Below are 16819 nucleotides of genomic sequence, written 5' to 3'. Positions count from 1 at the left end.
GCTAGCCTTGAGCCAAAGCGCCACTTCCTGCTTTTTCTGTGTATGTGGTACTGAGGAATCGAACCCAGGGCCTCATGCATGCTAGGCAAGCACTCTACCACTGAGCCACCTTCCCAGCCTTGAGGTGGACCAGGGCAGAAAGGTTTTTATTTCTCAAGCTCCATTTTATAGAATGGCAAGGGAGGGGTGGGAGGGGGGGCGGGTCAAAGAGCTGGAAGTCTGCTCAGTGTTCATTGCTCAGTCGCCTTCTCTAGAACCTTCTACGTACCAGCGACATCAAGCAATCTGTACTCTGCCTTGTGGGTAAGGACAACTGGCCCCGTGGGTGAAGTGCATTTTCATGCCACTGTGTGCAGCGACTATTGGATTCGAACTCCCAACTCTGGCTCTCTCCTCGGCAGCCCCCAGCCTCCTCCAGCCACCCCCTGGTTGGGCGCAGCTTCACTTTGCACCCTTGATCTTGACTCCACAGTACGTGGGGAGGTGAGATGGGTGGCGGGTGACCGCTGCTCCCCCTTTCTCCATTCCTGTGCACCCCATCTCTGTGCTGTAGCATGCATATGTTGGGCCTGAGTGTGTGTGAAATTGGGCCACTAGCGTGTGGGTCGATCCAGAACTTTCTAGGAAGCTGGTGGGCAGGGGTGTAGTCTCTGAGTCTCTGTCTCAGTGCCTGCAGCTTTTAAGTGTGTGTGTGCACGTGCACACGTCCACAGAGGGCCCCATCGCTTGGTCTGGGACCTATTTTGAGATTCTTCGTCCCGCCTGTTATCTGCTTATAGGACCCCAGTTCCTACAGAACCGGAAGGTCACAACTCCTGGACAAGCTGTGTGCAGGTGGCTCACGCCTGTCATCCTAGCTACTTAGAAGCTTGAGATCTGAGGATGATGGTTCAAAGCCAGCCCAGGCAAGAAAATTCATGAGACTCTGATCTCCAAGGAGCCACCAGAAAACCGGAAGTGGAGCTGTGGCTCAAAGTGGTAGATCGCTGGCCTTGAGCTGAAAGAGCTCAGAGACAGCAGGCACCAGGCCCTGAGTTCAAGCCCCAGGACTGACAAAACATAACAAAACAAAAACTCCTGGACACTCTACCTCTCACACCCCCTAGCCTTCATTATATGAATTGGGGTCCCAGGAAGCCCCTCCTCCTTTCTCTGAGTGGCTAGCTTTTGGGGGACTCTAGTCCTGAGGAAGGGTAGGCAGTGGGAGAAATGGGCCCCGAAGTTAAGAGAAGGGGTGGGGACAGATCTACATTTGGGGGCCCCCAGGTTACTGAGGGCTGGATGGGTTCTTCCCTGGGACCTGGGTTGTGTGGCTGAAGACACAGCCCTGCTACGCCGCACTGGGAAGATGAACTCTCCTCCAAGCCTCCGCGTTTCCACCTGCCAGTGGGGAGAATCTCGCTCCGATCACAGGCCAGGCGTGAGGATGAAAGTAACCCACCGCACGGAGCTCAGGGCCCGACCCCCAGCAGGGTGGAGGCCCGGCCCAGGGGCCTGGTGGACAGGATTCTGGAGCTAGGGAGAGCTCGTGGGCATCGGCCAAGTCTGGGCATTTTGAAGCTGGTGGCAGAGAGCTGACGCACTGGGAAGCACCCAAATCCCCATTCTCAGCCCACCACATTTCTGTGCAGTCGGAGCTGGAGGATAGAGCAAGACGGGGGGGGGGGGGGGGGGGGCTGTCACAGCTCCAAGACCCTGTCCTGTACACCTGTGCACACACGCACACAGCCACCCATGTACGTACGCACTCGTGTATGCGAAAGAGAGAGAGAGAGAGCGTACATACGTGTCTTCTTGCTGGAAAAGAAGCCCTTGATTGTTATCAGGATCAATACCAACATATATGTTGGACTTAAACTGTGTCAACAGAACAGTAGCACGAGGAGCCGCATTATTGGAAACAGTTTGGACCTTGATCGTGTGCCTGTAACCGTGGTAACTACAATGGTCCCAGCACAGCTATTTCCCCGCTCTCTTCAGGGTTGAGGCTCAGCGAGGTTACACCACATACCTAAAGTCACACAGCAAGGATTGGAACTTGACTGTGTCTGAGTCCAGAGCCTAGCTATAGATACTGTTCTTGGTTTGCCTTCACACTGCAAGAATTGCAGCCTTGGCCCTGGCCCTGGCTCTACCAGACCCAACACTCTATTTTTATTTTTTGTGCTAGTACTGGGTCCTAAACTCAGGGCCTGGTAGGACTGTCCCTTAGTTTTTCACTCAAGGATAATGTTCTTCTGCTTGAGCCAAAGCTCTACATCTGGCATTTTGGTGGTTAGCGATAAGAGTCTCACTGGCTTTCCTGCCCAGGCTGGCTTTGAACCGCAATCCTCAGACCTCAGCCTCCTGAGTAGCTAGGATTACACCCAGCGAGCCACCAGTGCCTGGCTTCTAACGCTGGGTTTCAGGGTCCTAACTTGGAGATGTACCCTCAGCCTCAGTTTCCTTCTTTGCAAAGTGGAGAGGGCAGGCATGAAGCCTCAAGCAGAGCCCCGCCAGCTCCAGCCCTGCCCCTGCCTTCCCCCCCTCCCCCCACTCCCCACCATGGCCCCTCCGGCCATCACTCACCTGGCTTGGTCCCTGAAGAATGTGACAGCTTGGAGAGGCCGGCTGGGGGCTGAGGCAGCCGGGCCAGCCAGAGGTGGACGGTCCTTGGAGGACACTGGGATGCTCCTGCGCTGCTGGGGCCGCAGAGTGTCACAGCGTGCCAGCCCCCGCTCAGCCAGCTGTGATCTGAGAGCCACAGGTTGGGCCACTCAGCTCTGGGCTCTCCTAGCCCCACCCCTGTGAATAATGCAGTTGCCTGGGGAGCTGCTGCCTCATTGGGCCTTTGATGAGTCGGGAGGGGGGGTGGCAAGCGGGTGCAGATAAGGAAGGGATTGAGACCCCGGCAGCCTGGCTTAGGGCATAGAAATGGTTCACCTGCTGGCTGGAGGTACCTCCGAACTCAAGTGTGCCCTTCTTAGCTTTGTACCAGCCCTCCACGCCTCCCAGCGTCCTGGGTTCCCCCCCACACCCCCATCCCCTAGGCCAGGGCAGGCTCAGGCCTACCCCAGCCCAGCCACAACAGTAATTAACCCCATGAATCCTAGCTCATAAAGCTGTGAATCACAGGGAGAAGGGTCATGCTGCTGTCCCAGGAAGGGGAGCTCCGCAGGACCCCGCAGGGCAAATCCCACAATGCATCATCTGCCCTGTCCAGCCATGGCCTGGCGGCCAAGCCTAGCCATTGTTGGGCCTTGGTAGACAGTACCACCTCCCTGAAAGGTCCTTCGGGAAGGGCTTGCGGGACTCGAGTTCAGACCATGGGTTTCTTCACCATTTAAACACACAGCAAACAAAAAACAAAACCTTTGCTCCTGAGCTGGGCATAATGAATCATTCCTGTAATCCTGCCTACTTAGGAGGCAGAGGTTAGGGGTTCTCAGTTCTAGAATAGCATGGGCCAAAAAAAAAAAAAAAAGTATGCAAGACTCAATCTCAATCAATAGCTAGGTACGGTGATGCACACCTGCCATCCTGGCCACAGGGGAAGTACAGATAGGAGGCTTGCTGTCCAGGCAGGTCTGCCAGCAAGTGCCCAGGCCCGAGTTAAAACCACAGCACCCCCCCCCAATATCTTGGATCCCTTCGTTTCTCAGTCTCCATGTGTTTGTGTGTTTCTTTATTCATGAATGTCTGCCAAACACCACGGTGTTGCCAGGCACTGTGAGGCACCAGAGGACCCCAAACAGGGAAGATTTGCATATTCTCTCCGTCTGTCTGTCTGTCTGTCTCTGTGTCTGTCTGAGTTCAAGCCCTAGGCGCTGTGCCTTAGCTCATTCTCTTATTCACTCAAGGCTGGCACTTTACCACTTGAGCCACAGCTCCACGTCTGCCTTTTGCTTGGTGGTTATTTGAGTCTCACAGCCTTTCCTGCCCTGGCTGGCGTTGAGCTGTGATCCTCAGATCTCCGCCTCCCGAGCGGCTAGGATGACAGCAGGACTGCGCTCTGCCAGGAGCCCGTCCCAGGCAGCCTGTTCTCCGGCCGCACACACGGATGGCCGGGCGAATGCAGGTGTGTGTGTGGGAACAGATGGGCAGTTATAGCGGGGCCTCCTGGAAGCAGGAGGAAGGCGTGGGCAGGGTCCTGGCCCTCAGCAAGTCCTCCATGCTGCCGGTGAGATGCAGGCTCTGCCACCATTCTGCCCCTGCCCCCTGGCATACAGGAAGGCTCTGTTTCCACAGCTGCGTGTGGATGAGCTGGGGGGGGGGGCAGGGGAGCTTCCCTCGCTCTTCCTTCCACTGCTGTGTGGATTAGAGATGGGGTCACCCCAAGATGGATAGGGCCCGATCGCCCTGTCACCATTCAGAGAAGGGTCATCTGATCCATACTGCACTGTGACGCGAGTTAGAAACGACCCTGCGTTGTCTTTCGCCACTGAGACACTGGGGATGTTTGTTGTAGCCACTGGCATTACTTATCCTGACTAATACAGGCAGTCAACACAAACACAGGGAGGGGCTCCTATGGCTGGATTGCAGGGTCAGAGAGAGGCCTCATCGCCAAGTGGCATTGCCAACCACTGGCAGAGGCTTAGGTCAGAGGAGAGGACAGAAAGCCAGAATGCCTGGCACAGAGCAGATGTTCAATAAAGCGGGTTGCATAAGCAAAATACACGGGAACACTGGAAGAGCTTCAAAGTGCTGACTGAAGTCCCAGAAGCCCGGAGGATGAGTGAGGGAGAGGCAGCTAGGAGTACAAACAATGAGCCTGGAAATTGATACCTAGAGGTAAGAAAGGGCAGGCCCTGACCACGGGAGGGGAGAGGTCGGAGAGCGGTCGCCGGTCGCAGGTAGAGCTGAGCTGGGAGACTGCAACAAACAACTGGCAACTAAAGCCCCAGGTGTAAAGGGTGTATATTTGATCAAATATCCGTGGCGGTGATGATAGCTTCAGAGGGATGTCCAAAGTGGGATGCGCCTAGGAATCAAACAACAAGGCTGGCCAGGTACCCGTGGCTCCCGCCTGTAATCCTAGCTGCTCAGGAAGGTGAGCTCTGAGGACTGGGGTTCAAAACCAGCCTGGGTAGCAAAGTCCATGAGACTCTTACCTCCAGTTAAGCCAGAAGTGGAGCTGTGGCTGCTCAGGGACGGCGCTCACGCCCTGAGTTCAAAAAAAGAAAAAAAAAAGCTATTTTTCTTTTCTTTCGTGCTAGTACTGGGACTTGAACTCAGGGCCTGGGTGTTCCTATTTAGTTGGTTTGCTCAAGGCTAGTGTTCTACTACTTGAGCCCCAGCTTCACTTCTGGCTTTTTTTGGTGATTTAATTGGAGGTAAGAGTCTCACAGACTTTGCTATCTGGACTGCGTTCGACCATGGCTCTCAGATCTCATGCTCCTGGATAGCTAAGATTACAGGAGTGAGCCACCAGCTCCGAGCATAACAAAGCTCTTATCCATATTTGTCTCACCCCTTTAAATGACTGGTTTTCTGTATACATAATAGGGAGGTTCAGAGAGGTTGAGTAATTCCTCCAAGGACACACAGCTAGTGATACTGGCCGTGTTCTTCATGTATGTGGAGTCTCACGTAAACAAGTAAGGGGTTGGGTGAGGAAGGAAGTGGGGCTGTGGGGGAAAGGGGGAATGGGGTGCCTCCAGATTTGGCTGTCTCTGGTAGTAGCTGGCCAGTAGCTCATTGTGAGCAGTGTGGAGGAACCTGCCCAGACCTGCTCCTGGGCCCTCTAGGCTCCTTTGTGTGGGGAATCAAAACAGCCTAGATGGATGGAGGCCAACCCCCACCTCCAAGCCTCTCCCCCCACAGGCCTGAGCAGTTCATCCCCCCCTCCTTTGTGAACAGGGGAGGGGAGAGTGGTGTGATGGGGGAGAGGAGTCTCCCAGTCATTGGTGGCAGCTGGCAGGACAACGTGTCCTTGGCCATGGGCACTTGCTCTGCCGCCGGCCCCGTGGCCAGGGGGACCTGTGAGTCGCTTTCTTGTGCTCCTCCTAGCTCTGCCCACAGCCCACGCCTGTGTTCCCTGCTGCCACCCGAGTCACCCGGAACAAAATGCATGCGTGCTCAGAATTGGTCTCAGCCCTTGTAATTTCCTTAGAACACTGCCTGGTAAAGAAATCCTACTTTTTATGGCCAGGAGGGTGGCTCATTGGTAGAATTCTTGCCTTGCATGCGTGAGGCCCAGGGTTCGGTTCCTCAGTATCACATAAGCAGAAAAAGCCAGAAGCGGCGCTGTGGCTCAAGTGGTAGAGCGCCGGCCTTGAGCTGAAGAGCTGAGGGACAGCGCCCAGCCCCAGAGTTCAGGACCCATGACCAAAGAAAAGAAGAAATCTTATTTTTCATATAAATCTGAGGGAGAGGCCTGAGAGAACCCCAGGAAAATAATCATTATTCTCATCTCTCTCCCCCGCCCTTCCCTCCCCCCCCCTCACACACACACACACACACACACACACACACACACAAACTCAGTTTCCCTTCCCAGTGGTCTCCTGCTGAGAATGCTCCCCCCCCACCCCCCTCCAGCATGCCAGGTGTTCGGGATTCTGTGTGCTGGGACTGGAGCTTGAACTCAAGGGACTCATGTTCTCTCCTGGCTGGTGTTCTACCACCTGAAACACATCTCCACTTTGGGCTTTTTGCTGGTTCATCAGAGACAAGAGTCTCACAGTCTCCAAGCCTCACAGACTTGGAGATAAAGAGTCCTACAGAGGCTGGAACCTCCAGCCTCAGGTCTCAGCCTCCTGAGAAGCTAGGATTCCAGCTGGGAGCCACCAGGTTCCTGGCTCAGAAATGGTGGCTCTGTCCATCCTCTCTTCCCAAGTAGTACTGGACCCCAGAGCCCCGTCCCCAAGGCTGCCTTCTGCTAAGGCCACACTGGAGGGGAGGGTCCCCAAGCATTGGGGAGGGTGGTGGTGACCCCAAGACCCTGCTTGAACCCAAGGGGCAGAGCCAGGAAGGTCCCTTGAAGAGAGGTGGGAATTCGGGACCGATGCCCCGGCCCCCAGATGCCCTTGCGAGAAGGACTCAGAGCCGGGGGATCAGCTGAGGGCAGAGGAGAGGAGGGGAGGAAGACCTTGGGGGCCTGTCCCCTGGAGGGGGGGTGTCTCTGATCTTCCCCCCACCCCCCCTTCCTGTTCCCCAGCGTGGCCTCCGCTGGTTTGGGTGCGCCCTGCCTCCCGCCGCTCCCCTGGTGGCTGGGGGCGGGGGGGGGGGGGGGGGCGGGGAGGGCGGGCGGGGGGGAGGGGGGCGGGGAGGGAGGGAGGGGGCGGGCACCCCGCGTGACTCCGCCCCGCCCGCTCCCCGCCCCCCGGCGGTGCCGCAGCCGACGCCGCGGGTCGCGGGTCACTCCGAGCCCTGCAGTGCTCGGCGCGCGCGCGTCCGTCCCGGGAGCGCATGGAGCCCGCGCGCTGCCGCGCGCCCCCGGGGGCCGGCGGGGCGCACGGGGACCCCGGGGCCGGCGGGGCCGGCGGGGCCGCGGCCCGGGCGCTGCTGGCCGAGCTGGAGCGGCAGGTGCAGGGCGTGGTGAGGGCGAGCTCGTGGTGGCAGCGCCGCGGCGTGGACTGCGCCATCCTGGCGCTCAGCCTCCTGGCCGTGCCAGCCGGTGAGGCCCGCGGGGTACGGCGGAGGGGAGGAAGGGGTTAACTCAAGCCCCCCCCCCCCCCCCCCGCCCAGTCCGGGTTTGGGGTGATCAGCCCTGGTCCCCAGAGGTGCTGGGCACTGGGGGGGGGGGAGGAGAAAGTGAGGGCTGGAAGGTGGCGGAGGGAAAAGTTAGAAGGGGTCAGGGAGGGGGAGTGGGGAGGGGTGGGGAGGCCTGAGCAGGGGAGGGGGTGGTGTGGAGGGGGGTCCCGCGTGGGAGGGTCCCCCTGGACCTCTCTGTCCTATCTGGAGTCAGCCAGCCTCACCTCTGCCCCCGCTGGGGCTCAGGATGGTGACCCTCTCAGTCTCCTTGGCCAGACCTCGGGGCTCTATCTTGCTCCGTGGGGCACATCGCCCCCCCCCCAAATCACAAGGATACCTGCCTGGGACAGCCCCCAAACTAAACCCACTCCGGCCTGGGACTTTGTAGTGGGTGTCTGTCCCGGCTCAGATGGCTAAGATCTGGGAGCCATGCTGTCCTTTGTCCCCCTTCACTCCCCCCCCTCCCCCCGCAGGGTTCCTGTGTCTGCGCTTTGAGAATGTCCTGCTCTTTGCCACCGGCATTGCCATCTTGGGGGTGTGCCACTCCACGCTGACGGTCAAGGGCAGTCACCTGGCCACGCACAGTGCCCTCACCCAGTCCAAACGCTGGAGTAAGCTCTGGATGCTTTTCTTTGTAGAGGTGAGTCCAGGCGAGGTGGGCAGTCTCGGGATTCTGTGCAGGCACGCGGGTTTGTACATTGTGTGTGCGCACACAGGTGGGCAGCCGGGGCTGGGTGGTGCGTGGAGCCCGGGATTCGGGATGCACTGAATTCTGGCATGCATGGGTGCCTTTCCCCAAACTCCTGACAGAGGGTGTGCATCCCGAGGGCGATTTGGATCTGAGCATCTACCTGCGGTAGTAAACTTGGCCGGGGCATCCTTCTTTGTTTTGGGGCCTATGCACCTCTCTGTAGCCCTGGGCCAAGTGTGGCCAGAGTTCTTCCCTCCCTGCAGGACATTTGCAGCCGCCAGTGCTGCTGGGTAATTGCCTTGCCCCACAGGTATAAGCACCGAGGCCTCCATCTTTTGCAGCTAATTGCATAATGTGTCCCGTGATATAAAGAGAGGGGGAGGAGCCGGTGTCACAACTCCAACACCTGGCCACATCTGAGCCATCCAGAGACGCTCCCTCCTCCAGCCTCCTGTCACCACACCTTTCCCCTTCCTCCTGTTCCTCCCACCCCCTGCTCTGCCTTCTTACCTTCTCACATTTAGTCCAGTCACGAAGGCAAAAGTTCTCTGCTAGCTTATGACTCTTTTCTCTTCTCTGCCAGATGTTTCTCTCAAAGACTCCTTCACCTGACCATGAGGTTGCCTAGGATAAATCAGAACGCGGGAAACAGAAACAGTCGCTTTTTGGCAGGAATAGCCCTGTGTCCTGAGATTTTTTTTTTTTTAACCCGTGTTTTGCTTTTGGTAAAGTCATGTAACTTTATGAAACTGTATGAAGCTGGGCATGGTGACACAGGCCTGTAATCCAGGCTACTTGGGAAGGGAAGGCAAGAGGATTGAGAAGCCAACCCAGACAAAGGTAGTATGAGACCATGTCTCAGAAACAAAAGAAAGCTGGGCGCTGGTGGCTCACGCCTGTCATTCTAGCCACTCGAGAGGCTGAGATGTGAGGATCTCAGTTTGAAGCCAGCCAGAGCAGGAAAAGTCCAAGAGACTCTTCTTGTCTCCAATTAATCACAAAAAGCCAGAAAGTGGAGCTGTGGCTCAAGGGGGGTAGAGCCAAAGAGCTCATGCTGTTCCTTAGAAGTGGCTTTGAAAAATCCTATCCAGGACTTGTGCCAGCAAAAACATCACCTCAAGGGGCAAGTGAACTCATATCCCTCCACAAACCCTCAGGCCACAGAGCTGGCTGCTCACAGGTGAGTGGAGGCTGGCCGTGTACCCTCCCTCCTTCCGGATACAGCCTCAGGATGCCAAGTGTTTTGTGTGATAATAGCACGTCCACACACATACAGCTTTACTTGTGTAGACCGGACAGCCAGGTCGTCAGATGGACTGGCTGCCCCTGTGAGTTTACTTGGAGAGGAAGGCCCTGGGATCACAGGGTTTGTGGAGGGTAGGGGTCTCATGTTTCCCCCAGGCCCCACCTTCCCCTGCCACGGTCTCTGGCTGCCCCCCCAGGTGTGCACGGCCTTCCCCGCCGAAGACGGCAAGTACAACCACGTGAAGATTCATCATGGCTACACCAACGTGGTGGGCCTGGGGGACTCCAGCACCTGGAAGCTGCCCAGCCTCAACCGCTACGTCTACATGTTCCTCGCACCCTTGTCCATTCCCATCTTAACCCCACTGGTGGCTCTTGGTGAGTTACTGATGCAGCCTGGGTCTCGGTGCTGGACAAGGTGCTGTCCCAACCCCTTCCTAGCTTTGTGGAAGCTGCTGGTGGGGGGCCAGAAGACACTCAGGAAAGCTTCCCCAGACCTGGTCCTGGTCTGCGGTGCCACACTTGCTGGCTGGTGACGTACTCATGTCATGTGACTTGAGCTTCCAGTCCTTTGGAGGCTCCAGCAATGAGGCCGTAAGAGTGCTTTCTGTCAAGATGCTGAGAACAAATGCCAAGGTGCGCCTGGATGGCTGGTGTGGTGGGAAGGAATGGGGCTGCGGGGCCGGCCTTGACCTTGACGAGGTTTGCCTCGGGTTGATTTCCTCATCCTCGCCATGGTGCACACTGTTCAGAGGTGTAAGATGGATGCATTGCATCTTTCAGGCTTTAGCAATACCTTAGCACCCTTAGCTACTGGGAGCTCGCTCATGATTGGTCCTGTCTAGGGGTCTTAGGTCCTTTACTGAGCAAAGCCTCTTAGCTGCTGGTGGGTTGGTTCAAGCTCCCAGCTAGGACTCCCAGATGCCTGTATGAGGTCTTGTCCACCTGCTTCCTGGGGAGGAGGAGGAAGAAGAGGAGGAGGAGGGGGAAGAGGAGAAGGAGGAGGGGGAAGAGGAGGAGGAGGAAGAGAAGGAGAAGGAGGGGGAAGAGGAGGAGGAGGGAGAGGAAGGGGAGGGGAGGAGGGAGAGGAGGAGAAAGTAGGGGAGGAGGAAGAAGAGGAGGAGGAGGGGAAGAGGAGGAGAAGGAAGGGGAAGAGGAGGTGGAAGAGAAGGAGAAGGAGGGGGAAGAGGTGGGGAGAAGGAGGAGGAGGAAGAGGAGGGGGGAGGAGGAGGAAGAAGAGGAAGGGGAAGGAGAGGAGGAGGAAGAGAGGGAGGAGGAGGGGGAAGAAGGTGAGGAAGAGGTGGAGAGGAAGAGGAGGGGGAAAGGAGGGGGAGGGGAGGAGGAAGAAGAGGAGGAAGGGAAAAGTGAGGAAGAAGAGGAGGAGGAGGAGGGGGAAGAGGAGGATTGTTCAGACTTCCCATGCAAGAGAGTGAGAAGTGGGGCCTGAAAATCAGTAGCCCCTGGAGGCTCCCCTTTATAGCCCTGTGGCCACTCTGGCATCTGGCTGGGTCGCTTCCCACCGCGGGTCTGCTGCAGGGCTGTCCGGGGCTTTGCTCCCATCAGTGGCCCAGAGGCTTCGTGAAGAAGGGGCGTCATCTCCACCAGGACGCTGTCTCTCCCTATCTGCCCAGCCTTTCCTTTTTTGCCTCTCCCTCATGAGGTCTCCAGCCCTGACCCAGCCCTCACTCTTCTGTCTGATTCTGATTCCTCTGACAGGCCGGTTAAGGACAGTGGAACTGAGGCTGGCTCTGAGGTCACTAGGCCTGATTTCCCTGGGCCTTTATTCTCAGTACTGGCTGTTCCTGAACGTGTCAGGCTTCAAGAGCCCCAGCTCGGCCCTGGCCTGCATGCTGCTCACCAGATCTCTGCTAGTCCACCCATACCTGCACGTCAACATCTTCCAGGTGAGCGCTCTCCCAACCCCCCCCCCCCAGCCCTCCAGGGTCACCGGCCACAGGCTGAACTCAAGACCCATCTGTCACAGCTGCCCTTCACAGCTGCCCTTCCTGCTTACCTTAGAGCCTTGAGGCGTCTGGGGGAGAACCTGGGGTCTCCTCACAGTGGTAGCATGCTTCCATCCTGCCTGGATGCCTGTGGGGGACAAAGTGGGGGTGCAGCCAATGCCATGATGCAGGCAAGAGGAAAGGAGCTAGGTGGGGGAGGGAGTTCTTTCTGGAAGGCCAGGGGCCCAGCATTCGGTTCAGGTGCCATTTCCACAGGAGAGCCTTCCTACTCCCCAGCTGAAGGAGACCCTGAGTTAGAGCTCTTGGCGCACTAGAATTGCTGACGATCACTTCATCCCCTGATGGTTCCTGTCTTGCGCTTGTTCTCCAGCAATGAGGCCTAGTGGAGAAGGAGATTCCTGCATACAAGTGTTGAATTAAGTACACGAGACATGCAAACATGATCTTGAAGCAAGAGTAAGGTTTTGACCAGTGAGGCATGCAGGGAGGTGAAGGCTTGGTACCATGAGAGCAAGCTCCAGGCAATCCGGGTATTCTGAGTACTGGGTCTTGGGGGCGTGCCTAGACTCCAGTACAAGTCCTTTGTTGTCCGGATGGGGGGAAAGAGGCCTAGATGTGGGGAAGACTCAGCTCAGGGCCCAGCCTGAGTTAGCACTGGAGCCCCAACCTCCCCATAGCTCTATCAGGTCCTACGAGAGTGGGATTTGGGGAGCAGAAGGCACAGGGCCCCTATGTGCTCAACCAGGACCCCTGGGACAGGTTAGGGGTGGGTTCAAGGCTGTCCCGGCCTGACCCCCGTGTCTGTCCCAGCACCTTGGATTGCCCATGTTTGCCCCGGACAAGAAGCCCAGCCGAATTTACATGATGAGCCTCGGTGTCCTCAACCTGCCCCGGCTGCCAGTGCTGGACTGGGCGTTCGGCCACTCGCTCATCAGCTGCCACGTGGAGCACCACCTGTTCCCCGAGCTCTCCGACAACATGTGCCTCAAGGTAGGCGAGGGCTGGGCTGAGGAATGGGATGCGCGGTGCGTCTGAGGGAGGACTGTGGGATCCCTGGAGCCCACCTGAACCCCGAGTCCCTCCTGTACTGGCCTGGCCTGGTCACAGTCGGGAGTCCAGTAGCCACCATGAACTTCAGAACTGAGCTAACTGGGTTTCTTACTAGCAGTGTGATTCTGGCAAGTTCACTGAACTTCAGTTTCCCTGTCTGCTAGGTGTGTGTGTGTGTGTGTGTGTGTGTGTGTGTGTGTGTGTGTGCAGTGCCTACCTTGAGGAGCTTTGAGGTTGACATGAGGCAGCAGATCTGAAGCTGAGTGCTGGTGGCTCACACCTGTAATCCTAGCAACTCAGGAGGCTGAGATCTGAGGATCATGGTTTGGAGGCAGCCCAGGCAGGAAAGTCTATGAGACTTTGAGCTCCAATTAACCAGCAAAAAGAAGCTGGAAGCAGAGATGTGGCTTGAGTGTAGAACACCAGCCTTGAGTGAAGAAATGTAGAGACAGCACCCAGGCCCTGAATTCAAACTCCAGTACTGGAGTGCACATACATATACACATGAAAAGAAGGAAGGAAGGGAGGGAGGGAGGGAAGGAGGGAAGGGAAGGAAGGCAGGCAGACAGAGAGAGAAAGGGAGAGAGGGAGAGAGGTAGGGAGGAAGAAAAAGAGAATGATAGGAGGAAGAGAGAAAAAGGATCAGGAATGTTTGACATGAAGTTTGGGCTTGGCAAAAGGGAGCTGTGCTTTTCACTGCCCTCTGCTAAGAGGGTTGTCTTGCCACGGAAGCCCGTGGGAGGGATGGGGAGATCCCCTCCTACCCTTGTCTGTAGTAGAGTTGGGGTAGACAGGAGTTCTCCATCACCACAGCCCTGGGTCATTTCCCAAGCCGGGGTCTCCCAGCATCCTCTGGGAGGCAGGTAAAAGCTGGGTGGGTGAAGGGCCGGCCCCTGGCACGCACAGAGCCCTCCCACTCCGTCTTCCTCAGGTGAAGCCCTTGGTGTCCCAGTTCTTCCGGGAGAAACAGCTGCCGTACAATGAAGACTCCTACCTGGCTCGGTTGAGACTCTTCCTCAGTCACTACGAGGAGTTCATGGTGCACGCCCCGCCCATCACTGAGCTGGTGGGGTTGCAGTGAGGGTCGAGCCCTGGCCCAGCAGGGCCTCCATGCTGGAGGCCTTGGGCAGTGGCCATGCCCGGCATCCCGGAGGTCACTTTGCCCTGTTTTGTTTTTTATTTTTCTGGGATTCTAGGGTTGTGTGGGGGCAAGAAATATGGTTGCTGGCCTCTGCTAGCTCCAGTTCAAGATTCCTGCTGCTGCTCTGTTAGAGCTAGGCTAAGGTTAGAAGGTGAGATGGGATTCTGTGGCCCGGTCACCTGGGAGACAGAAGGGAATGCTGGGAGAAGAGCTGATCTGCTTGGCCTGGGGTTCCCTGGTGCCTGAGAGCCACACACTAGTTTAGCCACAACTTCTCCTGTACCCTCTGAGGCTCTGCCCCAGGAAGCACAGGGCACTGTCACTTTTGGCAAGTGTCCCTAGTTTCTCAGTCATGGGAGCCTGTGTGTTACCCAATTTTGCCAACTCCAAGGTCCAGGATAGCAGTGAGATAAAAGGGAATCATTTTGTGGGGAAAGCGAAAGGAGCTAGTGCCTCAGGGACAGTTGGAGGAAGAGCATTGATAGCTTTGGACGTGACCTTGGTCCGCTTCAGAAAAAGCTGTTCCATGATGTTTAGAAGCAGTGAACCCGGGAGAGAAAATTACTGGCAGGAAGCTGAGGCTGGAGGAGGATATGGGACTCTGGAACCCAGAAGGCCTTCGAAGGAAACTAAGGGAAGGAGGCTGGGGTGAGATAGAAGGGCTTGAATGAAGAGTTGGGCTCAGCAGTGCAAGGATGGTTTGATGCCAGACCCTGAAGACTAAGCCACTGTCACAATGAGATCCCAGCCCATAGTAGGAGGAGTTGAGAGAGGCTGGGAGCTTCCCTTGACAGAGCTGGATCCTCTCAAGGGTATAAGGAAGGGCCGAGGAAGAGGCTGAAGGAGATAGAGGAAGCCAGGCCTGTGACAGGAAGCCAGAAACTTCCTTGCTTCAACACCGTTGACAGTTTGTCTAGCTAATTCTTTGTTGGCTCTGCTCTGCATTCTGGAATTTGGGTGTGTGGTGCCAGTACTGGGACTTGAACTCAGGGCCTGGGCACTGTCCCTGAGCTTTTTAGCTCAGGCTGGTGCCATACCAGTGCCACAGTTCCACTTCTGACTTTTTTTTTCTTTAGTGGTCTCATAGACTTTTCTACCTGGGCTGGCTTGGACCCTTGATCTTTAGCCTCCTGAGTAACTAGCCTGATACATTCTGGGATGTACAGTTATGCCTCCAGCTCCTACCTACTTGATGCTGGGAGCCCAAGTTTGTGACAATCAAAAATGTCTCCATATATGGTCAAATGTCCCCTGTGGGACAATATTGTTCTTGGTTTCAAGCAATAAGTCATTTTTCTGAGCACACAATTACCTTATTTTCCAGTTAAATCTTTGGATGGATGAAGAGCACACTGACCCTGAGGATGAGAGGCTAGATGCCAGCAAAGGGGAACCTTTGGGTGGGCAGAGGGAGGAGAGGGCACAACACTGCATCCTTGGAGAGGCGTTGTGTTACTGTGTCCAGGATGGCCTAGACAGCTCTGCCGCATAGCTACCATCTGCCCCTCCAGGTCCTTTCTCCCTCCCTCTGTGTGGTCCTCTTCTGACAGCATCCTAAGCACCTTCAGGTGCTGTTCCCTTCACAACTTGCCACACGACTCCTTCCTTGGCTTCTTGAAGGCCTGTCCTGACGGTGGCTCCCAGTTGCTGTGCTGGGTTCTGGGTGCTTCTCTGTCTCCTGAGGCTGCTCACACCTCTGCACAAAGTTCTTATCACTTAACCCTCTTCACTCATGCCTTCTGAGTGTGCCATCTGTTCCCCGCTGGGAGGCTCACTGATAGAGATGTTTGGGATCCAAGCAGCCCTCTTGGAACAGGGCATGCTTGGCAGCCATCCTGGTCTAATGCTTTGCTATATGTTCTTGCTGCTCTTTTGAAATGCATTAGTAGCTCAGAATGCCCCCCTCCCTCCTGGTCTGGGGATGTGATTTATCAAGCTGTGAATTCTCCATATGAAAAGTATGATGTCAGGAAAAGGATCAGCAGATGCATACTCTAGACGAATGATTAAACCATCCAAATACACAAGCAATGACTTGGGGTTTTTCATCTGGGCCCAAATGGGGGGGGATAGGAAGCAGTAGGAGGCCCTGACCAGCCCAGGCTGTACTTTAGAGACCCCAGGAACAAGTCATTTAAGTCACTGTGGAACTTGATTTTCTGCTGCTCTGAGGATGTGGATTGGGGACACCAGGGCCTCGAGAGGTGACAGAAGGCGATAGGTGTGAATGGAGTATTTCTAGGGCCTAATTTGCAGAGGTAGATCAGAGGTGACAATGACACTATTAGCTACCATTTACATGTGGCAGGTGTTTTTACTTATGTCATCTACTCTTTATGTTTTTGTTCCAGGAGTGGGACTTGAACTCATGGCCTCACACTCTCCCTCAAGGCTGGTGCTCTACCACTTGTCTCACACCTTCATTTTCATCATCTAATTTTCTTTTCTTGTTCTGAGACCAGAACTTGAACTCAGTACACCTGACACTTTTGCTCATTGACTAGCACTCTATCAACTGAGCCATGCTGCCAACCCAAAGGGTTACTTTCTTCTTTTTTTTTACTGTCTTTTTCTTTTACTGTCCTGGGGGCTTGAATTCAAGGCCTGGGCATGGTCCCTGAGCCTCTTTGTGCTCAAGGCTAGTGCTTTACCACTTGAGCCACAGTGCCACTTCCTTCCATCATCTAATTTTAATATTTACAAGAGTTATTTTTCCCTCACATTACAGATAGGAGAACTTTGTGTCACACAGCTAGAATTACCTGAAGAGGGATTTAAATCCAGTGTGGGACTCCAGAATCTATATTCAAAACCATCACATACTATTGCTCAATGCAAAGCCCTAGAAAGCTTTCTAGGTGTCCCACCCTGGATTTCCATCTCTTTCTTCCATGAGAGACAATAACCATTTTATCATTAAGATTTTTTGGGGGGGGGCAGTGCTGGGGTTTGAACTCAGGGTCTCACACTTGCTAGCTAGGCTCAGTATGAGTCACACCTTCAACCCTTTATGCTTTTAGTTATTTTTTGGGCAGGGTCTCAAGCTTTTGC

General features: G+C 55.7%; 1 protein-coding gene across 1 annotated transcript; it reads left to right on the top strand.

Annotated features, from left to right (window-relative positions):
- The first annotated feature begins 7392 nt into the window (after positions 1 to 7392).
- Fads6 (fatty acid desaturase 6) lies at positions 7393 to 13726 on the top strand. The gene is made up of 6 exons (XM_042702639.1): positions 7393 to 7600; positions 8151 to 8317; positions 9811 to 9991; positions 11330 to 11517; positions 12388 to 12567; positions 13559 to 13726. Exons 1-6 carry the CDS (start codon positions 7393 to 7395, stop codon positions 13706 to 13708), a joined length of 1074 nt encoding a protein of 357 aa, XP_042558573.1. The 3' UTR covers positions 13709 to 13726.
- Positions 13727 to 16819: the final 3093 nt, after the last annotated feature.

Source organism: Dipodomys spectabilis, unplaced genomic scaffold (genome assembly GCF_019054845.1).
Source record: "Dipodomys spectabilis isolate Male_0828 unplaced genomic scaffold, ASM1905484v1 ptg000329l, whole genome shotgun sequence".
In the NCBI taxonomy this organism is placed as follows: domain Eukaryota; kingdom Metazoa; phylum Chordata; class Mammalia; order Rodentia; family Heteromyidae; genus Dipodomys; species Dipodomys spectabilis.
The sequence above is the reverse complement of the archived record's forward strand: the minus strand, read 5'-3'. Positions and strand labels throughout refer to the sequence as shown.

Excerpts from the sequence above, each read along its gene's own strand:
- Fads6 (XM_042702639.1), top strand. The coding sequence starts at position 7,393 with ATGGAGCCCGCGCGCTGCCGCGCGCCCCCGGGGGCCGGCGGGGCGCAC. Across the intron at positions 9,992-11,329 it reads AACCCCACTGGTGGCTCTTG|GCCGGTTAAGGACAGTGGAA; the intron begins GTGAGTTACTGA and ends TTCCTCTGACAG. Across the intron at positions 11,518-12,387 it reads TGCACGTCAACATCTTCCAG|CACCTTGGATTGCCCATGTT; the intron begins GTGAGCGCTCTC and ends TGTCTGTCCCAG.